General features: G+C 39.3%; 1 protein-coding gene across 1 annotated transcript in view; it reads right to left on the bottom strand.

The window, feature by feature from the left end:
- Positions 1–16,128: 16,128 nt before the first annotated feature.
- The window catches only part of LOC127662674 (actin-histidine N-methyltransferase), a 40,012-nt gene continuing 28,998 nt past the window's right edge, over positions 16,129–27,142 (bottom strand). The window contains exons 12-13 of the mRNA XM_052153972.1: positions 26,952–27,112; positions 16,129–25,213 (exon numbers count right to left, since the gene is read on the bottom strand). Of these exons, the coding sequence (XP_052009932.1) occupies positions 24,728–25,213; positions 26,952–27,112 (647 nt within the window). The 3' untranslated portion in view covers positions 16,129–24,727. The remainder of the gene's footprint in view (positions 25,214–26,951; positions 27,113–27,142) is intronic.

Raw genomic sequence — 27,142 nt, 5'->3', positions numbered from 1 at the left:
TGGGCTTCCCCCTCCACCTTTGTCAGATTTTACAATCTGGAAGTGCCCGCCCTGCAGGCAAAACTACTAGCGGTTTACTAGCTCCCCTGGTGAGCTGCACTGATGGGACTCATTCCACACAGACCGGCACCGCTGCTCTGTCGTTCCCTTCCCACTATGTGCTTATGTATTACACACACACTGGCCCGCACTCTTGCCGGCCAAATATTATTTCCCCACTCACAAGGGCTCCCCCAGGTCCCCCACCCCGGGGCTCATGCAGTGGATGCTTGGCGCGCACGGCGTTGACAATGGGTTCCCGTAGCGTAAGCTAGCTTACGCAACACGAGAGAACCTCTCGTAAGAGAACGAATCGGTTACCTAACGTAACCTCGGTTCTCTCTAGATGAGGGAATGAGTATTGCGTAGCCGGCCGTGCTCGCGCCACGAGCGACTTCCGCTTCATTCAATGAAAACCAGGGTTCCAGCCTACGAACTATGCTAATATGCACTCTAGCCACGCCCATTTTGGCGGGCTTTGATGCAGTAAGCGCGCGGACGCCTCTCATTGGATGCGAGTTCGCCCAAGTTCGTCTATAGGCTGCAGCAGTTGCCGCAGAGCAACCAATGAGCTCGCTAGCTAGCCCGCTCAAGGTCTGCAGTTGCTGCACTGCGTTGACAAATGATACAAAATTAAGGATAATTTTTTGGCTTCAATATCTCAGAAAAGATTAATCTTTCCTGTAGCGTAAGCTAGCTTACGCAATACTCGTTCCCTCATCTAGAGAGAACCGAGGTTACGTTAGGTAACCGATTCGTTTTTCCTTCATTTATTAACCCAATTTTATTGTGTTATTAGACTGCTGCAAACAAACAAAAAATACATTTTACATCAGATTTGCATCAGTGGGTCAATAAACAACCATAGGCTACTTGCTTAGGATAAGTTATGCTTGGTGGTTGGCTGTTATGCTATTTATGCTACATTCAGTGCTGTCCTTACCTGCTTTCAGTGTTGATTTTCATTGAACTTATCATTTTTACATGTTTCAGTGATGTCACTTTTCCCTGCAGCAGCCATATTTGTGACCATCAGCGGAAGTAAACAATGGCGGTACACCCGAAAATCATATCAAGAAAAATATCCAAAATTGCTTTTGATCTATGCCAAGTCCCAGGAAAAGTGCATACAGGTCTGAAGACAGCACAAATATTGCCAAATGTAACTTTTGCAGATATTTATATTTTATCCATGATTTATCTCCTTACACCTGCGAGTCTGATGTGTGACCGGCAACTACACATGCCCACCGGTACATCACTGTAAACATCTCTCATTTTTAAATAAGAGATGTTATAATTGTTGTTTTCTGGTCTGATATAGTTGCAGTATTAAAAAACGTCTGTGATGATGCTGCTCGTATGAGCTGCTTTTAACCCCTGAGGAAGGTTTTTGTCACATTCTAGAGCACAGAACATTGAAGATATATAGAATATTGGTCACAAACATGGTGGCGCAGTCATACAGTGACATCACATGAAACAGGTCAATAGGTGTGAGAATACACATTCTGCCATTAATGTTAGAATCCTGTTTACTCAAGTAAATATAATACAAATAGAATACATACTGTAAATCAATATAAATATATTCCAAACTTTAAGATGTTATTATTTTGTATGTTTACTTGTTGAACTTTTTTTATTTCTCCTTAACAAGTGTAATTTCTGCACCACTAGCATAATTATCAGACTTGCAAAAATAATTGCTGGCCGAGTTCGGATTCACACCATACTACTCTTACTATTTCTGCTATAGACCGATATGGCAGATGTAGTAAGAGTAGTATGTGTAGTATGCCATTTGGAACTCAGCTGCTGTTTTGTAACTGATTCTGAAAAACTCCCGTAGTCTTCCACTGGTTGTACAAACAGATAGTCCTCTGCCCCAAACTCACGCCATTGGTTGAGCCAATGCTGCCTTGTCATACAGGACAGGCTGCTGGAACAGAGAAATGATTTGACAGCACCAAAGTGAAACAATTTTAGTTTAAATGAACCTACAAAGGGGTTATTTATAGATGATTATTTATACAGTTGATCGCTGGGATACTAGAAAGCATTTAAAAAATAAAAAAAGGGGGGAAAATCACGTGATGCTATGTGAGGGTTGATCACTTTTAAAGTCCTTTTAAAGCACTTTCGCATCTTCTCACACATCTGATGCCTCGCATGATCAAGATGGCAGAGGTCCTGTTGATAGTGAAAGCAGCAAGTTTCGTGAAGTAGGTTGGGATATCTCAAACATATATGCAGCACTAACAAAAATCTTGACTGACATGGATGGCCTCGCAGATTCACGTCGAGTGGTCACATTTACATTTACATTTACATTTATGCATTTGGCAGACGCTTTTATCCAAAGCGACTTACAGAGCCCTTATTACAGGGACAATCCCCCTGGAGCAACCTGGAGTTAAGTGCCTTGCTCAAGGACACAATGGTGGTGGCTGTGGGGCTTGAACCAGCGTCCTTCTGATTACCAGATTATGGAGGCAAACTTTCCACCTTGATCACAAGAATGGATGATGTTAAAAAGCGTGTCGAGTTTCTGGAGTTCGCCAAAAGAGAGCTACAGGCTAATGCCCATTTCACACATACTCCGTTTGCAGTGCGTATGTGGTGCGTATACGGTACAGGAGCAGCACGCGCTACAGTGCTTTCACATATGCTGCGTTTGCAGTGCGCTACTGATCCGCAGTTTCTGTGTGCCACAAAATCAAAAATGTGTAAGTAATTTTGATTTTAAATCCAAACGTTAACTTTGACATTGTTTAAGACATTGAAACAGTATGAAAATTTATTTTAATCATTGTGATTCTTTGTTTTACATGTAATTCGAGTTGTTGACAGAAGAAAAGCTATCGCGCTATATCTGTTGCTAAGGAGGAGAAGAATGAGATGCATTTGGGTTAACTGTCTTTTTTTAGGGTAAAAAAATCATATATGATGGCATTTTGCAACTTTTGGGACTATAATCATACTTTTTAGTTTTTCTTGTCCCTGTAATTTAGTAACTGTAGAACACATTAACTGTAATTATGCGTATATGATGAAATTATTACAGTTTCTAGTCAATCTATGTCTATTTTAATGTGAACAATGCGCTGCCACTTTAATTCAGTGCGGTGCAGCACAGCAAAAATAGACTTGGTGCGGACTGCATCTGCGTGCAGTGTAAAAGCTCTAACATGTTAACATGGGTACGGAAAAAAATACGCACTGCAAACAGAGACTTTGTTCTTCGAGCGGTGAGGAATAAAAGCAAGTTGTACTGTGAGGACCACAACATCATGATTTTTCCGGAATTTGTAAGAGCAACACAAAGCGGACAGATTCAAAAGACTTTAAAAACATTACTGCCCCACAGAAGGTAAGCTTTGCACTGTTTTATCCTGCTAAGCTGAGAATTGATGCCAAGGATGGACGCAAGACTTTTACATGCCCACAACAAGCTATGGCCTTCATTAAATCAATGGTGTGAGTGGGGTAATTGTGCCTGCATTCAATCAACAATACAGACTACACATGGTGCATTTAACTTTGTTCTGTTTTCTGCCCACTGGCTCCTGCCTGATTCTTTTTTTTTTTTTTTTTGTTCCCTTTGTTGATTTGCTTTTCAATTGGGTTCTGTGGGTTAAGGATTTTATGGTTACATCAATGTTGGATAGAGGTCTGTATAACTTGGCCTCATGTACAGTTTTATTTTTTACATGTCAATATGACACACTTTAACATAGGTAAAATTCCACAAAAACAAATTTCTCCACGTGGAATGTTAATGGGCTGTGGCACCTTATAAAAAGAAGAAAGGTGGTATCTTTCTTAAGAGTTGAATTTTTTATATAGTGTTCCTTCAAGAAATGCACCTTTCTCTACAGGAGGCTGAAAAACTGGGCAGAGCATGGGGTGGGTATGTGTTTTGTAGTGCTGGTATGAGTAAGAAAGGGAGTCATCACATTGATAAGTAAGCATTCACCATTTAAAAAATCTTATTTTGGCTAATATTTGTGCACCTAACGCTGATGATCAGAACTTTTTTGCAGATCTTGAGGTGTATTGTTTTGGGTGGAGGCTTCAATCATTTAATGGATCTGGTCCTTGAATATAGTGAAGCATAGGTGTGTATACCCTTTAGAGCAACGTTGACACTACTGAGGATGTGTAAAAATCTTGGTCTTCCAGACATTTGGAGACTTCTGAATCCATCTGGGAGGGACTCAATCTACACCACACTATCGTTCAGGTTGAACTATTCTTTCGACCACTAAAGATAGCTTCACTAATAAACTTCCAGAATGTCTAACATACTCAGTAAGCCAAAAAGTCTAGAAGAACTTTATGTAATTACAGAAAATATAAATACAGTCTTCTCTAGCACTCTTGATAGTGTCTCCCCCCTTCGATTTAAGAAAATTCAAGAAAAAAAGCCCTGCACCATGGTACAATGATCACACTCATTCTCTCTCCAAATTCAATTATCTACTACAGTCTCTCCCTCTCGAGGTTCCTCTTTTTTATTTCAAACAATTTGATAGAATATCCAAGTCTTTTATTTGGACTGGTTAACAACCTTGGATGCATTTTAATAAGTTTAACAATTAACAATTGACAAAAGAGGTTTAGGCTTCCCTAAATAAAATATATTAATATGCTTTTAATCTTAGACACCTGGCCATTTGGTCTCTTTCACCAGAGTGTGCCCCTCCCTGGTACTGCATTGAACAAGTGGTCCTGCCCCAATCTCACCATTGCAAAGTCTTTCTATCAAAATGCCTAGAGATATAAAATGCTTCCAATTATTTCACACTTACATTCAGTATGGATAAAGGTTTCCTCTGTGTTAAATTTTGAACAAATTTTGTATTAACAAGCCCCCCTTTTGCTGGAAAGAACGGAATGAGAGGGGTGTTGCTACACTTAGTGACCTTTATGAAAATGGAGCTTTGAAATCATTTGAAAATATACATTAACACAGCAATTTGGGATTTCTATGTCTCAATTTTTTAGGTATTTACAATTGCGCTATCTACTTTGTACTATGTTTGGTGGGTAGTACACAGACCCCTAAAGCTGCAGACACCCTCTGTATCGTGCTCACGGTCTTATTCGTCTCAGTGTAATATTCCATGTTGATTCAGAGTCTTGGTGACAGGGCTGTCACGGCCGGCTCACAAGCCGCGACAAAGGAGATGACACGTTAAAGTTGTGTGCAAAAAGGAATAACATTTATTAAAGTAAAAGTAATAAAGTAAGAGAATAGACCAAAAACGGAAACAAGACAATTGCACCAGGGGAGAGCGCCCGTCACGACCGAAGGGAGCTGCTTTAGTTTCCCGGCATCAGCTCTAGCACAGGTGTAAACCATCAGCCATCATGACGTCACTCACTCCAACTCCAACCTACAAAACAAATGACAAAGACAACCGAACCCACACAACATGACCCACACTGGGATCGTAACACCCCCCCCCCCCCAATAAAAAAAAAGGGTGGACATTTATGAAAACCCGTCACCCGATAACTCCCAAAACTGGAAAGACCCACCACTCTGTAAAACTCTCCAATATCCTCAGCAACCACGGGCCCTGTGGAAGCAATTTAAGACAGACAAGTAGAGCAAAACATAGTTAGTCAATCAGTTAAAAGGAATAAGGAGCTCTAGACAATGCGTCAGCTACCACATTGTCAGTCCCCTTGATGTGTCGGATGTCAAGTGCATACGATTGCAAGAAAAGGCACCAACGAGTCAACCGTTGGTTTGGGCACCGCAAAGAATGTAAATAGACAAGCAGATTGTGGTCCGTATACACAACCAATGGGTCTGACACGGATCCCACATACACTTCAAAGTGTTGCAAAGCCGAAATCAAAGCTAATGCCTCCTTTTCAACCACCGAATAATTCAACTGATAAGAATTAAACTTTTTTGAGAAGTAGCTAACTGGACAATAAATTCCTTCCTCACCGGCCTGTAACAACACTGCTCCAGCACCCACATTGCTAGCATCCACACATACCTGAAAAGAACGATCAAAACGAGGCGCTGCCAACACAGGAGTGGATGTAAGCAGTGATTTAGCTGCCTCAAAGGCATCCTGACAGGTAGATGTCCAAACAAAAGCTGCTTTTACTCTCAACAGATCAGTGAGGGGGGCTACCACGGTAGAAAAATTCCTGCAAAATCCCCGATAGTAACCTACTAACCCCAAAAACCGCATCAACTCCTTCTTAGTAGTAGGACAAGGAGTGTGATCAATGGCCTCAACCTTGGCCCGAACTGGTCGCACACAACCTTGTCCAACTTCCTTACCTAAGTAAGTCACAGTGCCCTTGGCAAACTCGCATTTAGCCAGATTGATGGTCAGGCCAGCCTCTTCAAGATGAGAGAACAGGGCTGCGATCTGCTTCAAGTGCTGCTCCCATGAATCACTGAAAACTACTACATCGTCTAGATAGACGGCCACTCCCTCTAACCCAGAAACAACCCTATTCATAAGCCGCTGAAAGGTTGCAGGCGCATTTCTAAGGCCAAAACTCATAACGTTATAAGAGAATAACCCCTCCGATGTAATAAGTGGAAATCTCTTGAGCTCTTTTTGTCAATGGAACTTGCCAATAGCCTTTAAGCAGATCGAACTTGCTTACAAATTTCGCCGACCCAACCCGGTCAACACAATCCTCAATACGAGGCAGTGGAAACGAGTCTGGTTTTGTTACTCTATTTATTTTACGATAGTCGGTACAAAACCGATAAGTACCATCAGGTTTATTCACAAGCAAGCAGGGAGATGCCCAACTAGAAAATGAAGGTCGTGCAATATCATGATCCAGCATATACTGAACTTCAGCGTTAAAATGCAGGAGTTTATTTGGGGACACCCGATAAAAATTCTGGCGAATGGGCTTCGAATCCCCAACATCTATATCGTGCTCCAACCAATGTGTACGTGAAGGTATATCACCAAATAAGGAAACATGATGATTAATAATATCAATCAAATCACCACATTTATCCTCAGGCAAATGGGCCAGCATTTTATACAAATTTTTAAGAGTCTCTGAATTTTTTAGACGTCCCAATAGTACAGTATCATCTGGAAAAGAAACTCCCTCATCTATTTCCTCCCCCACAAGCAAAATTCTCTCAACTACTAATGCAGGTTTCACCTCATCGTCTGACATCTTGTGAGAACGCCAATAATAGGGCTTCAACAAATTAACATGACACCACTGGGTGGATTTTCTTCTCTCTGGAGTGGCAATCAGATAGTTTAAGTCAGTAACTTGTTTTTCTACCACATACGGACCTGTAAACTGAGCTTGAAATGGGGAGCCCTCAACAGGTAACAGAGCCACCACCTGATCGCCAGGCATGAATTTCAGTTCATCAGTTCGTCGATCGAAAATCGTCTTCATACGCTTTTGTGAAGAATGCAATAGTTCCTTTGCCACCTTACCTGCTTCATATAACCTATGCTTAAAATCATTCACATAACTTATCAAGTTTTTTGGTGGTGCACTTTCAACCCACTGGTCTCTGGGTACTGCCAGTGGCCCCCGAACTGTGTGCCCAAACACCAAATCATTGGGAGTAAACCCAGTACTCTCCTGACATACCTCACGTGCTGATAACATCAACCAAGGCAATCCTTGTTCCCAATCACCTTCCATCTCTGTACAATAAGAACGCAATAAAGACTTCAGCGTCTGATGGAAACGCTCCAAAGCCCCCTGGCTTTGAGCATGATAAGCACTAGCTTTATTGTGCTTAATGTGCAGCATTTTCAAGACCTGAGAAAATAAATGAGAAGTGAAATTAGAACCTTGATCACTTTGCACAATCTTCGGAATGCCAAAAATGGAAATGAACTGAGTCAAAGCCTTCACCACTGATTTGGCAGTGATAGTACGGAGAGGATATGCTGCAGGGTACCGAGTAGAGGCAAACATCACCATGAGCAAATAAATGCAACCTGACTTTGATCTAGGCAGCGGGCCTACACAATCAATAATTAGGTGCTCAAATGGCGGACTGACAGCAGGTATAGGAAACAATGGAGCAGGTTTGATCTTCTGATTTGGTTTGCCTGTTAGTTGACAAGTATGACATGTCTTTATATACTGTGACACAGCCTTCTTCAATTTTGGCCAAAAAAAATTACGAAGGATTCTGTGATAGGTCTTTTTTACCCCTAAATGACCTGCAAGTTTATCATGGGAAATCTGCAACACCAGTGAGCGATACTTCTCTGGAACTACCACCTGCATGATAGGATCTCCAGCAAAATTACTACCATGAGGAATCCATTTTCTCACCAATATGCCATCCTGCAAAAAATACCCATGAGCAACATTTCTAATTTCATCAGAATACATCACATTCTCAAGCAATTGATGGAGAGAAGAATAAAGTTGCTGCTCCTGGAGCCACTCAGAAGGAGAAACAGAAAAGTCATCAGGCAAATAAAATGGTTTTACTACAGCAGAATCAGGAGTTACCCTTGGCTGTGCAGAGGACATGGAACGAGTTACGGCACATGCAGTAAACACTTCCGGATAATTCTTGTGACTCTCGTCAGCACCTGGAAGAGGAACAGATAAAACCACAGGAGGTGAAAAGGTATCAGGCCACACCCTACCCCCTGCCAAATTATTCCCCATGATTATATCCACCCCATCCACGGGCAGTGACGGACGTACTCCAATCACCACTCACAAGCTCAGATGACAACGTTACTCTATGTAAAGGAACAGACACCACATCCAACCCAATTCCTCTAACAAGAACACTAGTACCAGTGTCACTCAAAAATGAAAATGGCAACACATCCTCCAATATAAAAGATTCCGAAGCTACCGTATCCCTTAATATTGTTACTGGAATTTTTATCTCTGTACCAATCATCGACACATGTCCGTGGGTGATAAAAGGCGCATAATCACCATTTCCTAAAAGGTTACCCAGTTTAGGAAATCCTTCACACAGTGATTTAACAGGACTTAACACGGGTGCCACAAGAGCAGCTGGTTTAACGCGAGGAAACTTTCCCCCTTTACTCTTGGTTTTAAGCACAGGGCACTCACTTTTCCAGTGGCCTTTACCATGACAGTAATTACAGACAAGAGACGAATTTCTAGACATACGATCTCCTTTATCTTCGAAAAATTCGTCCCTTCTCTGAAACTCAAAATTCTTGTGTGTTAACACATAATCATCGGCTAATTCAGCAGCTTTAGCAGCTGTGTCCGCTTTCTGCTCATTTATATATGTTGCAATACGAGCGGGTATAGAATTCTTAAACTGTTCCAGGACTATTAAGTCGGTCAACTCCTCAAATGTGGTTACCTCAGATGCCATACACCAGCAACTAAATGCTGTACTTAGCTCTCTAGCAAACTCAACATGAGCAACATTGACACCTCTGGACAACGTTCTAAATTTTTGTCTGTACGCTTCTGGTACTAACTCTGGTACGATTTCAAAACTGCTGCTTTTACGAGGTCATAATCGTTACAGTCCGAGACTGGAAGAGAAGAATAGACGTCCTGATCCCTACCAGTAAGCACGCACTGTAAAAGTAGTGTACGTTCCTTACTGGGCCAACCTCTCGCTTCCGCAATCCGTTCAAACAAGGTAAAAAATTTATCCGGATCTCGTTCACTAAACTTAGGCATCAAACGCAAGTTTCCCGCAGTGTCAAACATTTTAGAAGCACCCTGAAAAGCATCTTCTGAACCATCATCTATTCTGCCTTCTCTTATCATATCCCAGCGGTAATTCTGCAGCTCTATATCTGTCTGTTTAGTTTTATTTCTCTCACGCTCCATTTCTAATTTTACACGCTCCTGTTCAAGCTGTAACAGCAATAACCTCTCTTGTTGTTCAAAAGTTAACAAGCCAACAGGTGGTTTAATTTGACTAGCAGTAGCTGTATCAGACATTTCAATCAATATAGCTTGTTCTATCAGTTTTGTTTTAATTGTTTCTCTAATTGTACTCTCTTTTAATCTCTTATCTTCAAGTTCGATTTCATAATGATCCGCAATGTTAAACAACTGATCTTTTGTAAACGCCTCAAGTAATGCTTCAGAGGGAAAAATAATAAAAACTTCTACGAGATTAGACATACTTCCTCTAAAATATACGTTACAATAAATATTGTGATTCACAAACCTCACGCGGTAGGAATAAAAGGTTCCCTTTCCCTATCTGTAGGAAAAAAGAACATTACCTACTTGTTTCAAAAGGGACCAAGCAGCTACACCTAACAAGGGAACATCAACAATATTCTCCCCACGATAAGATTTGCAAAGTCACTTACCTCTTAGAAACAGCATAGAACAGCTAACTAAGGATACAGCAACATGTCCTCAAAACAAATAAATTCAACGCGCATTTCCTTCCAAATGACGAATAAGACATCTCAAACAATAGTGTTAACCAAACAACATTCTTCCGGTTTTACGTTCAGTTAATGAACGTGCCAAGTTCATTACAAAATAACCGAACGCAACAAAAACGCTTCCCAAATCACGTCGACAAATAACAGGAATTTTCAAAGGTTAGCAAACGAGCGGACGAGCCCCCATTTGTCACGGCCGGCTCACAAGCCGCGACAAAGAAGGAGATGACACATTAAAGTTGTGTGCAAAAAGGAATAACATTTATTAAAGTAAAAGTAATAAAGTAAGAGAATAGACCAAAAACGGAAACAAGACAATGGCACCAGGGAAGAGCGCCCGTCACGACCGAAGGGAGCTGCTTTAGTTTGCCAGCATCAGCTCTAGCACAGGTGTAAACCATCAGCCATCATGACGTCACTCACTCCAACTCCAACCTACCAAACAAATGACAAAGACAACCGAACCCACACAACATGACCCACACTGGGGTCGTAACAGAGCCTTAACAGCTCTTAATAGGTTATGGAAAAGATATTTGTACCTGGTATTGGAGGATGGGAAAGAATGAAAAAAATGTAAACCATGTCTTGGGTTGCAAGGGAACGCATCATTCTGTTTAAGATTTTGCATTGTTTCTACTGGACTCTCTCTAGATTGTTTAGGCTTGATTTGAAATGTACTCCACTTGCTGGTGATGGAGGCTGGAGTCATAGCATATGCTTTGTGGTTTTGCACTAAGATTCAAGAATTCTGGGTAATAGTCAAGAATTTTATCTGTGAGGTTTTAGATTCTCAAATTTCATTCTGCCCCAGACTATGTATATTGGGTGATGGGGTGGTTATTAAAGTAGGCGACAAATATACACAAAGTTAGGTCCAAACTAATGTAATGATTGGCAGACAGATAATTCTTAGGGGATGGAAGTAAATCGGCACTCCCTCATTTCAAGAATGGTTCACCGAATAGGGCAGGTTGGCGGCATTTGAAAAGATGTCATATAAGCAGCTTGGCAGATTTGATGTGTATGGTAAGAAATAGGACAGGTATTTGTCCTTTCTGGGAGGCTCTTAGTGAGGACCATGTAGAGAGAGACAAAATTGTGGAAGTAATTGTGGATTCTGTCATTGTGGAATTCTTCTTTTCTTTTTTATCTGTTTATGTGTGTACATTGTGTCATTTAGGCTTTGACCACAGGGATGTTTGTTGAGGTACAGGTTGGGGTTGTGGAGGTGCAGGAGAAAAAAAATGGGGAAAAGTTGATTATATATATATATTGTTTATTCCAAAGCAGATAACCAGGTGAATATGCTCCTACACTGCAGCAAAAGGACAAAAGAGTACATTTGAGACAGAGCAGGCTGACATGTCCTTTGAGTCCCAGACACACCTTGTTAAGGGTATTAGGATCAACACAGTGATTGATCTACATGTCAGATCCATAAGTGAAGGCGTGGAGTCAGCTGTCCACAGCTCATTTTCCACCTGGAGGTCAATTAAGACATGGTGAGGTGAGGAAGCCACTAGGATGAGTGGCATAAAGTGCATAGACCCTAAAAAATAGATATCCCAGCATGCATATACATACACAAATCTAGCAGCCTCATTTGATTGCCCATGTCAGTGATTATGCATGGGTGAGGGTTTGGTCATGAAAAACAGACTGCTCAGCTAGACTCTTTTGTATAAAGGTAGAGAGAGAAAACAACAAAAAAGGAGGAGGTGGTGGGAGAAGAAAAATACATTATAATAATAAAAAGAAAACTAAATGGAGACAGTGAAAAATTTTAAATGTACTAACTTCCCAAAATTAACCCTCCTCCCACATCTATGCTTACAGACAAAGAGAAAATAGAGCTTCATCTATGACTGGGTTTAGGACTGTCGTTAGTCATTCAGTACTGCCTAATTTTCCTCTAACCCGCGTGGCTTTTCTTTTTCATTAGCTGAGCTCTGAGCACATGAGTCAACTGTGTGTATATTCTGACACCCCTACAGCACTCTATTTACCACTGCTTCTCAGTGATGTATCAAGGGCAACGTCTTCCTGGCATTAAATATAGATGCAGTCGGATTAACATATCAGGAGAGAGCATGATTAATGTGAGATTACACTGGATAGCGCTGCTGCTTTTTCCATCACTGTTAGAGTAATGGGCTTTGATTTGATTCAAATCATCCTTTACCCATAAACATAAGCAACAGCACTTAAGGATATCACTTGCCTGCTTTGACCGCAGCACATGTAATACAAATTCAAACCCAGGGCGTGCTGAGTGACTCCAGTGTGATTTTACACACCCGGCCCCTTATCAGGCTAGTCAAGCCTCCAAGAGAGATAAAGGCCGACTGCGGGCAGTGGTGCAACAGAGAGAGAGCATTTACAGGCAGCTGTCTGTCATGTGTTTGTGTGTGTGTGTGTGTGTCTTTTAGTATTAGTTCTTTATTAAAAATATTATTTATATTGTCACGTTGGTTCTCGTCACCTCCTTTCCCTTAATCCCTTTACAGTGCAAATTTGTGTTTTGTGTAAACAGCCCTCAAGAAGATTTTGAAATGTTTGTCATTAATATTGGAGGCTAATGGTGTGTTCACGTCATGTTGGAATTACAAAAATTATGAGATTCCGACTTGTAAAAAACTTTCACGTCTTTTTAGAACTCACAATTACAAGTTGTAAACTCCAGAATTCTATGAAAGCTCAGAAAGTTGTGACATCAAGTCAAGGTAGTTAAACTCTGTGTCATATGCCATTTTATTATAGCTAATAGTGCTACCTGTAGTGCTTTCTTTATTCTTAAAACATTTTGCAAGAACATATTGAGGTGAATCAATGAAGTGATTTAATATTTTGCTGTCAACAACAACAAACACAAGGAATCATTTTGGCATTATGATGCAATGTTTTTGGCTTTCAGTCCGAGGACGAGAACAACAATTTTGAGTCGAATCTCAGAATTGGCATCTCATAATTAAAGTAATTAATACCAATTTTACCATGTTTTATTCTTGTATTTTGGTTGAAACAACGGTTACCTTGGTGAATTTTAGTAAGGGTGGACCACAAAAGTCTTTTTAATGTGAATCATGAATGCTAGAGTCCAAGACAGGTACAAAATTAACATGACCCGTGTTGTGGTTTATACAAACGATAACCTGAACAGTCCATGGCCATCTCATTTTTTTTTACTTGCTCTCAACACCTTAAGAGATGCATCATAAATCTACGCTTGCATATTGAATTTTACACCCCCAATAAATTGCTGGGCGACTGTATTGATGTTTTCTGGTCTGCTCCTGTTTTGCCTCCTTTCTCCTTGAAACACCCGCAAAGGGTTAAACCATCCCCCCAGTTCTGCCCTGTGCGGCTGCGTCTCCCACTCTCTCTGCATCCATTTGCAAATGATCTCGCTTGTCTGCATATTGTCACTTGCAGCCTGCCCACACATTCATCAACTGTCAGTCGGGTTGCCGCGCACTCCCCGCGCCCTCTACACTTAATTGTTCCCACTCTGACCTGGGAGAATAGAGAATGATGTTTCTCTCATTCGTGCCGGAGCAGGGCGAGGAGAATTAATAACTCTGTGGGGATGGCCGAGCGACAGTACGGTCGGTCAGGCTCTCGCCTCTCCCCCCTTCTGTGTTTCTGGGGCACAGTCCTACCCTATTACTGGAGGCAGGCAAAGATTCACTAGCTGCATGAAGACAAGACCAAGAAAAGATGGGTAGAGACCTTCCAAAGGCCACGAGCTGGAAATCTAGTTTAAATATACATACAATACATGGCATTAAAATATGCGAACACCCCTTTCTATAGTAAGTACTTGGATATAATAAGATTGCATTGTGTGAGAAACATGGTGAAAAGTGTTTATGAACTGGTAATCTGCATTTACTCAGTATTTGTTAGAAAGGGAATAAGTCATCATTTAAGTGCCTCTAGTGTTTATTTCACCAGGAAGCTGCTGCAATCCATATGTCATGTAAAATTATTTTGCAGAAATGTTGGTATAGTAATGTAATTCTCTGAAACCAGGGCCCAGTTGTTCAAAAATATTAATCTGGATAAGAATGATTGTTACATTAATAATGGTGGCTCATCTGTTTGGGAGAAAATTTGATCCACTTTTAGCACCACACAGTGAACATTTCACCTCGGAACTGCCACGATACGTACAAGTAACCACGTAATACAATTTTCTTAAGTACATGCTCCTGTCCATGTAGTGTATGTGTAGTCTATATATCTGACCATCTCTCTGGGAAAGTTTATCTGAGTACTGGTCATCTCTGGAGTGGCTCCTACTCAGCTCCTGTGTGTTCCAGCAAAGAGAGGTCAGTCTACATACATCTGTCACAGACGAGTGCTCCTGAAATGCACCGGCACAGGGAATGTCACACACCATGGATTTATGAGTTCTTATCAGGATCCAATTTGCATGGCGATCTGCAGCACAGGCCCATTTTCTCTCGATATAGGGCTGGCCTCCGTCGGTGCCCAGGGGCGCCTCAATGCATTACTCTCTCCCCTAGGCTGCTAAACATTCCCACTGCATTAGCTAAGACAAGACATCAATTATACATGCCGTGGTTTCACTGTTGCAAAATACTATTTCCAGTTGGCTTAAACAGGATTAAAAATTAAATATTGCTTGCTGAAAAGGAATATGAAATCAGCTCGAATTTCTGCTGCTTTCGTGAAGGACTTTGGGGGCCAGTGTAGTGTTTTTTTTTTTTCACAAGATGTTTTTAGTGTAAGTCTAGCAAAGACTTAACCAAACAGCTCACAAACAAGTGCGTTAAAAGTTAGATTTAAGGCACTGACTAACTGTATAACTCAAATTATCCTCAAGTTTCAGATTGACTTCTGTCTGACTACAGCATACCACTGCATATGTTAACTCAAGAGATATATAAAGTGGCATCAGTTCACCCATTTAAACCCACTTAAACATCATATTCTGAGCTGCCATCTCAGAAAGCTTCTTCAAAACCTTTCTCCATTTAAGAAAAAAAAGTGCAGCCACCATCCAATGTTCTTCACACTTTTTCCTTGAAATCATGGACTTGCTTGACACTCGTTCCACATGTCAGTTCCATAAAGCACAGAGGTCGAGAGTAGTGTGGGACGGTCATGCTAGGCCAGGCCTGATGGCTCATCCCCAGACATTCAGTCCTGCTTCGTCAATTATGCATAGCTACTTCCATTATGAGCGCCACTGTATAAGGACATACTTGCTCAAAGGAAAGAGCGCTTTGGCAGACACCTCAGGAATTCGTGTTTTTATGTTTTTCTTTTTTCCTGACACAGATACTAGGAATCAATAAACTGAGAATGAAAATTCTGTCATAATTTACTCACCTTCATGTCATTCCAAACCTGCATGACTTTTTCATGGAAATAAAAATAAGATATTTTGATGAATATCTCTAGCCATATTTATAACTTGTGATGATTTTAGTGTTGAGAGGCTCATTATTGTTGCTCATCTCAAAGCGCTCACGAATGCACAAAATATGTCAAAAATGACTTGAATTTGGTGTTGTCCAAAAGTCATTTTTGGGTAAACTATTCTTTTAAAGGTGATGACTGTCATTTTTTTCTATGTTAAAATACGTTCTATTTTCCCAATTCAATGTGTAGAGTACACATTTAAGAAATTCGTATACACATGCTTGTTTTGCCCAAAAACTGTAAACACTGTAGTGCTTTCAACATTGATCTGTTTGAGTGGCAGGACAGAGCAACAATTGGATGAGTTTAGAGCAAGACTACCTGATTTTTCAATAAATTGTAGAAAGGCTGTAGTGTGTTTGGGAAACCTGTTTGAAAACAGTAATTACTTTTGAAATTCCATTTGGTGCTGGTGGCTCAGAAAGTACAAACTTCAGCTTTAAAGTTAAATGTCAAGTCATTTTTATTTGTATAGCAATTTTCACAACACGCATCATTTCAAAAGAGCTTTACAGAAAATTATGCTGTAACAGAAAATTATACTGTCTGTAATGCCTTCAAGTCCTCATTATGCATTTTAAATGTATAAGGTTATTGAAAACCGTGTCTTAAAAATTATTTGTCTATAGGCCCACAGTTTGCAAGCCAAAGGTGACTGTGGCAAGAAACCCCAAACTCCATAAAGTGTTTAAAAAAATAAAAATCCTTTACCAAATTTAATTAATGGTGCTGTAAGCGTTTTTTTTTTAAGGAATGGTTTGCAGAAAATTCTCCCTGAAAGATATCCCTAAAATAAAAGTTGAGATATCTCACCGGTCTCTGTGACAGCACTTGACTGTGTAAACAGCAAACAAAAATGTGACTGCGGACACATTCTTTGATCAGCCAATTAGAAGACTTTGATGTGGTTTATGCCTGTCAATCATTTAGAAATGGATCACTCAGGTTTAAAGTTGGCATGAAACGGACATTGCGACCGACTTTACTTCCTTAATGTGAAACAAGAAAAAAAATGTAGGCCGGGGACTTGAGTTTATCCATCAGTTGTTGATTGTATTGTCAAAAGTGGCTGTTGCATACTGGAATGGAGGCGGCAGATCTGAATGCGAGTTTGCAGTTGACACACAGACTAACACCATGGTACTAATGCCGGAGCAGTTACCGGGAAAATTTTGGAGAGATCTAAACAAACTAATGATGTAACCGACAACAATAATACATAACCTGCCCATAAATGCACACAGGACATCACAGTTTTTGCTTACGTCAAGGCTGTAGCCATTGAGAAATGAGCGAATAAAGTACACAATACACAAAATTTATAATTGGGGGGTTGAGAGCACTTACTCATGCTGAACATCCAAAGATACCTCCAAAAGATGCCTGCGTTAAAAAATATGAATAAACTCCAGCCACTTTCTCCACTCCGAAGCAATCACCTCTGGAAGCATTCACGCATTAAATGACTCGAACACAACTGCAATTTCGTCATTTTTACTCCTTCAAAATGTGAATTCAAGCTAGCAGGCCTGTAACCAAGCTAGTCTGATGTAGGGAACAGGGTTTTGTTAGGGAAACAATAAGACCAGTAACATGGATTCATAAAATAAATAGGGTCAGTTTTGATTTCATGTCGACTTTGTCATATTCAGATTCATAAAAGTTGTTAACTATGGATGCTATTTTGCTTCTGCTGTGTGTAAACCATGAGAAGATGCACTGCTGCTCTACTGTACTGTTCGGTGGTCATCTCAGCACTATCTCTGGAAAGCGTTTTTTTGGGAATAGGGGGCGTGTCTAATTCAAAGGCTTAGTCTCGTGGAAGTTCAAAGAAGCTTAGAGCATCTTTAATACATTTCCCAAGTCTTATTGTGAATGATATTCCACTGAAAAAAGGTTGTCCTAGTAATTTTCCTTCAAAATATAACAACTTGATCATCCTCTAAACGACTATCCTTTTGGGCTGACATCAACGGGACGTCCTACATTTCAACCACATGTCATACAGAGACCACTTTTCACAACCTAATTAACTAATGATGGATAAAATCAAGTCTGGCTCAACATATTTTTCTTATTGAAAATCCTCTTTCACTCTGAATTACACCACAGAACAGAAGTAAAATGGGTTGCAAATACAGTCTAAATTGACTTTATCAGCTGTGGACAAGGGGCCAGATTTTCAGAAGTAGAAGCTACAGTCAAAAGACATTTTATAGACATATATAACTGCATATATGAAAGCCTCGGTGTGTAATTTCCCATAAGTCCCCAAATGGAATTGCAAAAATAATCATGGTTTTCAAAACAGATTCCACAAAATTAATCGGAGTGTTAATTGTGAATTTCTACAATGGCATCTGTGACTGAAAACTATTTGATTTTGAATGATGCTGCATCCATGCTGCTAGGTGTCACTGCAAATCCAAAAAGACAAACAAAAAAGTTACTGCGTGCATTTTTAAATTGGGATATGAGAAATAATTTTAACATCAGAAATATTTTTAACTTTCTTCTAAATGTAAACTGCACTCATAAAACCATCTTACTGTATATACTGGTTTAACATGCAAGGGTGCCCATGGTCAGGATAAGCCACAGCTATTACATGATAAAGTCACACTTTACTTGAGGACAAAGAAAAAAAAAAACCTAACAGCGCCCACATTAAAGACTATGACAACATGAGACAGTTTCTCTGTGATTGTTCAAGAGCACTTAATAAATATGACCGTTAACACTTTCCAGCCATGTGTGGTCTGAAATGGTCGCATTAACTAAATCAGAGCTGAGAAACCACAGCCCGGAAGCCACGCAGACTGAAGCATTCTAATACAAAAACAAAACGACCCTGGTCTTTCTCACCAGCAAAGTATGAAAACAGCCCCAACTGGAGACAGTTTCTGACCACCAAGTTTCTTATGTAACAAACTGTTCTGAGAGGTATCTTAATGCTTAAAATACAAATAAGGGACTCTTCCCACGGGTATAAGCTGTAGAATATACCAATAATACTCAATTCAAAGCAGACCAGCTGTAAAAACTGTAGAGCTGCTCTTTGGAAGAGCAACATGGTAGTTGACAAAGCAAGATGACCAGACACAGTTCAGCATTAGAAAACTCGAATAGGTTAAGAGGAAGTGATATCACTGAATGTATAAAGCTTTCATGAGACAATTTGTTCCATTTGCATTGTTAAGTGCTGGGAAATTTAACAACATTTTAAGTAGGGCACCTATAATTCACACTATTAAAATTAAGTTTCTCAATGGTTCATTGCTGAACATGCTATTCATTAAGAACCATCTATAAGGGTTATTAAGTTAACAATATCTATGACTGTTTACAGATCTAAAAAGTTTTTGATTTTACAAGAAAAGTGTATCAGACCCCCTTTTACACCTGGTATTAAAGTGATAGTTCAACTAAAAATGAAAATCATCTTATCGTTTACTCACCCTCATGCCATCCCAGATGTATATTACTTTCTTCTATAGAAAACAAATAAAGATTTTTAGAAGTATATCTAAGCTCTGTTGGCCCTCACAATGGTGACCAGAATTTTAAAGGCCCAAAAGGAACAAAGGCAGTATAAAAATAATCCATGACACTCCAGTGGTTAAATCTTCTGAAGCAATACGATAGGTGTGGGTGAGTGACAGGTCAAAAATTTAAATACAAAAATATATATATTTTACCCAAAATCTACGCTTTAATTTTCACAACCACATTTTGACATGGAATTGACTTCACCTTCACATTTAGCCACCTGGTTGGGGCTGTTCAAAGGTGAAGATTGATAGTAAAAAAGGACTTAACGCGTCTAACTCGGCAGAATCAGGACGTGCCCGTAACTTACCCACAGTTTTCATATTGCTATAAGAATAATCATCCAGTCGCACAATCGAACTTGGACAAATGCATAAGAACTTCACAGAACTTATTCACTAGTCTGATATAAACATGCATTTATAAAGTACAGGTACTCCATTCATTTTATTTGGGAGAAAAGTTGTGCTGGTTGTATTACGCTTTTACTTTAGTTTTTCGGCCTGTTACCATTAATCATACCACAGCATTGCTTGATTCTGAATGGTTGAAGCTATAAGGTGTATTGTTGAATTATTTTTAATCAGGTCTTTATCTTAATCAGGTCTTGACTGCAATACAGTTCCATATCACGTCGACAAATTATTTCACTTATTTCAAAGCACCGTGCTGCCTACCATAGCAAAATAGCTCAACAAAATACTTGCTAGGAAAGGTTAATAGTGAATAATGCATTTTGATCTTTTTTACACCCAAAGCTATTACAACGCTACAGAAGACATGGATTAAACCACTGGAGTCATATGTTCTGCCTTTATGTCCTTTTTGGAACTTGGAAGTTTTGGAAGTCTTTGACTTTCATTGTACGGACAAAAACACATCATATAAATATCCCTTAAAAAAAATCTTGGTTTGTGTTCCACAGAAAAAAGTAAGTCATAGTGTTTGGGATAGCATGAGGATGAGATCATTTATATTTTGTGGTGAACCATTCCTTTAGGAACCTTTATTTTGTAAAGTGGCATTCACAACCAATTTGTCTTCTGTGAGGTGATATTTCAGAGTGAAACAGGATATTCAGTGAAGTAAAACGTTTATTACATTACTTCTTTGTAATATTTAAGTAAAGCGGAACAGTGGCCTAAAATATAAAGAAAGTTGTTTCGGAGGGATAACAAGTTTATATATTGTGATGAAAGATTATGAAAATATTTTCAGTTTTCTTTGGAACACACACTGATCAATCATGCAATCACGAGACTAGGAACATTAAATAAGTAGGTTGACGTGCATGGAATTTGATTTCATGTTGACTTTAAAAGTGTAGCTACCAACTCACCAAGTAATTTATACATGTCTACATAGAGCTGAAGTCAAAAGTTTACATGCACTTAAGTTGAAGTCATTAAAACTAATTTTTTTAACAACTCCACAGATTTCATTTTAGCAAACTATAATATTGGCAAGTCGTTTAGGACATCTACTTTGTGCATGACATGAGTAATTTTTCCAACAATAGTTTACACCAGATTGTTTTACTTTTATTGTAATCACAATTCCAGTGGGTCACAAGTTTACATACACTAAGTTAACTGTGCTTTTGAGCAGCTTGTAAAATTCCAGAAAATGATGTCAAGCCTTTAGACAATTAGCTTCTGATAGGAGGTGTACTGAATTGGAGGTGTACCTGTAGATGTATTTTAAGGCCAACCTTCAAATTCAGTGCCTCTTTTCTTGACATCATGGGAAAATCAAAAGAAATCAGCCAAGACCTCAGAAAAGAAATTGTGGACCTCCACAAGTCTGGTTTATCCTTGGGAGCAAATTACAAACCCCTGAAGGTACCACGTTCATCTGTACAAACAATCGTACGCAAGTATAAACACCATGTGACCACGCAGCCATCATACCGCTCAGGAAGGAGAAGTCAGGAAGTCTCCTAGAGATGAATGTAGTTTGGTGCGGAAAGTGCAAATCAATCCCAGAACAACAGCAAAGGACCTTGTGAAGATGCTGGAGGAAACAGGTAGACAAGTATCTATATCCACAGTAAAACGAGTCCTATATCGACAAAAACTGAAAGGCTGCTCAGCAAGGAAGAAGCCACTGGTCCAAAACCACCATAAAAAGCCAGACAAGTGCAAGTGCACGTGGGGACAAAGAACTTACATTTTGGAGAAATTTCCTCTGGTTTGATGAAACAAAAATTTAGACTTTTGGCCATAATGACCATCATTATGTTTGGAGGATAAAGGGTGAGGCTTGCAAGCTGAAGAACACCATCTCAACCATGAAGCATAGGGGTGGCAGCATCATGTTGTGGGGGTACTTTGCTGCATGAGGGACTGGTGCACTTCACAAAATAGATGGCCTCATAAGGAAGGAAAATGATGTGGATATATTTAAGCAACATCTCAAGACATCAGCCATGAAGTTAAAGCTTGGTCGCAAATGGGACTTCTAAATTGACAATGACCCCAAGCATACATCCAAAGTTGTGGCAAAATGGCTTTGTGGGCACACCTGAAAAATCTTGTGCGAGCAAGGAGGCATAAAAAACTGACACAGTTACACCAGTTCTGTCTGGAGGAAAGGGCCAGCATTCCAGCAACTTATTGTGAGAAGCTTATGGAAGGCTACCAAAAACATTTGACCCAAGTTAAACAATTTAAAGGCAATGCTACCAAATACTAACAAAGTGTTGTTAGTGTTAAACTTCTGACCCACTGGGAATATGATGAAAGACATAAAAGCTGAAATAAATCATTCTCTCTACTATTATTCTGCCATTTCAATTTATTTAAATAAAGTAGTGATCCTAACTGATATAGGCGGGGAATGTTTTCTACAATTAAATGTCAGGAATTGTGAAGAGTTTAAATGTATTTGGGTAAGGTGTATGTAAACTTCTGACTTCAACTGTAAAATATTTAACAAAGTATAAATATGACCTTCCAACCTTCTAAGAAACACCCCTCCTGCCATCTAAAGGATGGTACCAGTGACATGTATTGATAAATAATTGCATGACAATGGGCCCTCTGCCCGCGGCTTGACGGAATTCTATATTAATAGAAGTGGTGTGTATTATTCATAGGCAGAATTACTTTGGTGCAATGGTCCCAGGCCAAAGGGAGTTCCATGCACTCCTGCTCTCAGCCATGACAAGAAGAATACTAACAATACCGGACATGTGCAAGGCTGCCCGAGTTTACCACTGCCCACACTATCGCCCATTATAATAATCTATTCAAGGATTAAAGGGGTTTTATCTCGAAGCCCATGAATAATGAATGTGGAATTTCAACATTTAATTGCCACGAATTAAATGATTCAAGATAATGTTTCTTTTATAAATTTGTAATGGGGCTTGGGGGGCAAAGAATGAAAAAATACTTTCAATAAAACCTTTTGTTCCCACCAAATGAAACAAAGAATAAAAGGAAAATGGACAAGTGCCCTTATGTCTTCTGATGGGAGTTTAAAAAAAAAGACTCTCCTAAATGACAGTTAGACAGGTCAAAGATTTAAAAGGAAGTACTCCACCTAATTTGATTCTAGTGAAAATTGCACAGAACTATAATCTCAGACTTGTCAATGTAGACAGATTCTAATGGCTCTATACAGTCTGCTGACGTACAGTACTACGTGCCAGTGCAATCCACAGTGTATCTCCTTAATGTCTAGATCACTTATTCAAGAATTGAGAACAAGTTTATTAAAGCTGTAAGCTTTCCAAAGCTATAAATCTATATACAAAGCAGCAAGAACAGTTGACAATGTCCCATACACTTGAACATCTTTTGAGAATCAAAAAATCTTTTTTGGAAAAGCCTAGTGAAGCTGTACTGTTAAATTGGGCAAAATACCATTCATGAACGTCAGTTTCGAGTATATTCAAGTCCAAAAGAACAACATTATGTTGGGACAATTTTTAGAAAAATCTCACGGCCCAATACAAGTCACTCCTGTTGAATCACGTGACTGGGTAAAGGCTAAAATTTATTTAGAGACAAGCTCCTCCATGTTTCGGTATTTAAATGTTGGGTCTATGTTGTGGTGAGCATTTTATGTGCAAAAGGACTTTATACTTGATCAATGTTTCCACATATGAAACCACTTAAATATCATTCTCATTTCATACAAAAATGAAAATTCTGCTATTATTTACTCACCTACATGTTGTTCCAAACCTATATGACAGCCTTAGTCACCATTCACTATAAATGCTTGGAAGAGAAAAAAAAAAAAAAAGATACAAATGAAAGTGAATGGTGACAGACTACATTCTTCCTAACATCTCCATTTTTTTGTTCTAAGCAGAAAAGAAAATCATACTGGTTTAGAAAAGCATGAGGGTTAGTAAATTATGACAGAATTTTCATTTTTGGGTGAACTAACCCTTTAAGTTGTCTCACAGGTAAAGAAGTATTAAAACTAGTGTATATAACATACTCAAAAGTGAATAGTTTTTCTTTAACACAAACTTTAAACTACATTCACAGCTAGTAACCTCATGGTTACCAAAAACCTCTCATCTTCTGTTTCAGGTTAAAATGTCCATGTTCAAATCCAAAACTAAAAATATTGACTGGAATGCACCTACTATTCTCTGAATTGCACAAAAATATATATATAAATGTTTTTCTTTTTTTTTTGCGGCCTGAAGTCTTAACCTTTTCACTCAGGTAACAATTAGCAAGCAGCACTGTCAGTGATGTATCCTCACAGACCAGTGTCAAAACATAAAGGAATAATGATTGTCAAGCAACACACTGACACAAGCATGTTTCTGGAGTGATCTAACAGTAATGGCTTGTTAGAGAGAAGAAAATTCCCTTTGTCAGCAATTTAGACAACTAAACAGAAACATCCTTGGCAAAGTTACCATGTTAAAGTCTTCAATCTATATTTTTTCTTTAATTCTGTGAGGTCCAAGCGAGCCTTCATCTAGACAGGAGTCCATACATTACGTTTTGTATTCATTCTTACCTTGTTACTTGGAACCCTTTCTGGCAGCACGAGTAACGCTTCTACAGAAGAAACCAATGTGGCTCTGATTAAAAACTCAAAACACAAAATAAAACAACAGACTTCTTAGCTTGAGCTAGCTCATACTCCTTGCTTAAGCTGCATTTAATAATAAAAAAAAAACATGTAAATTAAACTGAAATCCTCTGCCATTTTTGTTTAGAAAGCTTTTTGCTCCTATTTGTGAGTCTTTTTAATGAAATAAATAAATAGCAGGAACTGCGATTGCTACCGTGCTATGGTTACGACTATTCGCCAGCTTCTTCCGGTTCATCTTCAGTTCGTTTGCCACTCAGGTCGTCTTGGTGTGCAGGGGTCTCTTTTACCCTCTCTCCGATGTCTTTTGGCACTGCATCATTTCCTGGTTCGTCTTCTTGTGTACCATTGAGATCTTTACACTCCCCGTTAAGAACCGGAGTCTTTGAGGAGTCTAGACCGGCTGGTTCGGGATTGATTTCGGCCAGGCTCATCTCGTCCTCAACCCGCACATCCTCTTCTTCAAGTTTGCGTAGGATGATGGGAAGTTTGGCGTCTGCGTTCTCCAGGAGGGCGATGTCGCTTTCTTCGTACAGAGGCAGCGGTGCCCCCTCATCCAGTTGCTTTTGGAAGTGCAGGCGTTTGGTGCGTCCACTGGATGCTGTTCGCTCGAGAATCTCTTTCTCCGCCAGGCGCAGTTTTATAGCTATGCGGGAGTGTAGGGTCAAGTCGGGCTTCTCTAGCATGGAGCGGTCCTCCTGACCAAGACAATAACAAAGATTTTGAATACATTATGACTGCTTGCAAATTAGCAGACCCATCCGGAATATACATACTTTATTATTGTTTTCTATGACGTACAGCAGGGGCGGAGAACCTTTTTCCTATTTACAAAATTATTTGCGGGCCAAATTGATTGTGGGTTGAAATTATCGTACTCATTCCATTACATGTCTTTCTATTATACAATATTTTGCATTGTTATTATTTAAAAATATTTGTAATCATTATTAAAAAAAATATATTTTTACAGATTACTGAATCAAGGCCATTTTTTTCTATTATTATTTATCGTTGACATTCCTCAGCCCTGATGTCCAGGAACACTGAATTTAAGTATGGTAAGAGGAGTTGAACTGAGCTGCGAGTACAACACAATTGGCAGCATAAAAACCTAATCAAATAAGTAAAAAAAAAAATAATTATATAATGCTTTCAAAATGTAATAATGGAGGAAATTCAAATATAAAAAAAACAAAAACGGGGGGGATTTCTTAGCATGTGAACTTTGTTACATGCTTAAGGTTTTTTTTTACCCACCTAATTCTTTTAAAAATAAATTTTCAGAAATAATTCAATGAAAGCACTGTTTTCATTTTTAAGTGACAATACCAGTTGTAAGTACATCCAAAAATGAAAATTGTCATAATTTACTCAACCTTTTCAATAACATTGAGTCCTACTTAAAGGGATAGTTCACCCAAAATTGATAATTCCCCATCATTTACTCATCCTCATGATATCCTAGGTGTGTTTGACTGACTTTCTTCTGTTGAACACATTTGTAGACAAATTAAAAAATACCTCAGCTCAGTAGATCCTTAAAATGCAAGTGGATGGAGATCAGTTTTTTTCAGAGAGTCAGCATAAATATCATCCACACGACACCAACTGATAAATAAATTTCTTCTAATGTGATGCAAAAAAGGTCCATATTTAACTACTATCCATCGCTTCTGTAATCTTCACGAGACCCCAGAGTTCACGCAGCCTCTCCTGTGTCATATTCGCGATGCCATGTTATGGACGTAATCACCCTTTCTTCTCTCGGTCGAGACATCCAAGATAAGCACATAAACGCATCATTGAGTAAAGAAACAGATGCAAATCAAAACCAACAAAGCTTCTGTAGAGCGTTCCTCCTACTCCATTGTAAACAGGGCTGCTCTTCCGGGTATGTCGCACATGCGGCAGTTCTCGTGTTTCTCACATGCCAACGTGATTACGTCACAGGCAGATACCGTTGCTGTGAACCGTTGATTATAGTTCAAAAGTACTTAAATATTGATATTTTTCACACCAAATGTGATCGTGTAATTTTAGAAGACCTTTATTTAACTGCTGGAGTCATATTGATGACATTTATGCTAACTATCTGTTCTTTTTGGAGTTTCAAATGTCTGAGGTGAACTATCCCTTTGAGCTTTAATGTGAGTCCCAATCCACTGCCACTGTTTTCAAAAGTCAAACTTGGATATGCATTCATATTTTTATTTTTGTGTTTTGTATAATAAATAAAGTAACTTGGATTTTAAACAACAACAGGTTGAGTAAATTTACAATTAATTATTTTGAGTGACCAATTCCTTTAATAAAACTTTAACCCAAAATGTTTCCAGGCAATTGATGGCATTGAACTTTTGAACTACATGATTTTTTTATCCAATTTGAAAAAATATGTTCAGAGATTGTTTGATATAGTTTGAGCTCCAGCACCTCTGAAGTCGTCTTATAGGTTTTGAGCAGCAGTGCAGCGCGTGTTTCCAGGAACGTCCACAGCTTGATCTCATTCTCCCAGCTGACAGGGAATTCGGTGTTGCCCAGGGTGAAGATCTTATTGATGGCGTGGTCGCCCACCAGGTAGTCCCCGAGTTCCTCTGTAATCAGAAAAGCACACCTCTCTGGTT

The sequence above is a fragment of the Xyrauchen texanus genome, chromosome 22, assembly GCF_025860055.1.
Source record: "Xyrauchen texanus isolate HMW12.3.18 chromosome 22, RBS_HiC_50CHRs, whole genome shotgun sequence".
NCBI lineage: Eukaryota > Metazoa > Chordata > Actinopteri > Cypriniformes > Catostomidae > Xyrauchen > Xyrauchen texanus.
The sequence above is the reverse complement of the archived record's forward strand: the minus strand, read 5'-3'. Positions and strand labels throughout refer to the sequence as shown.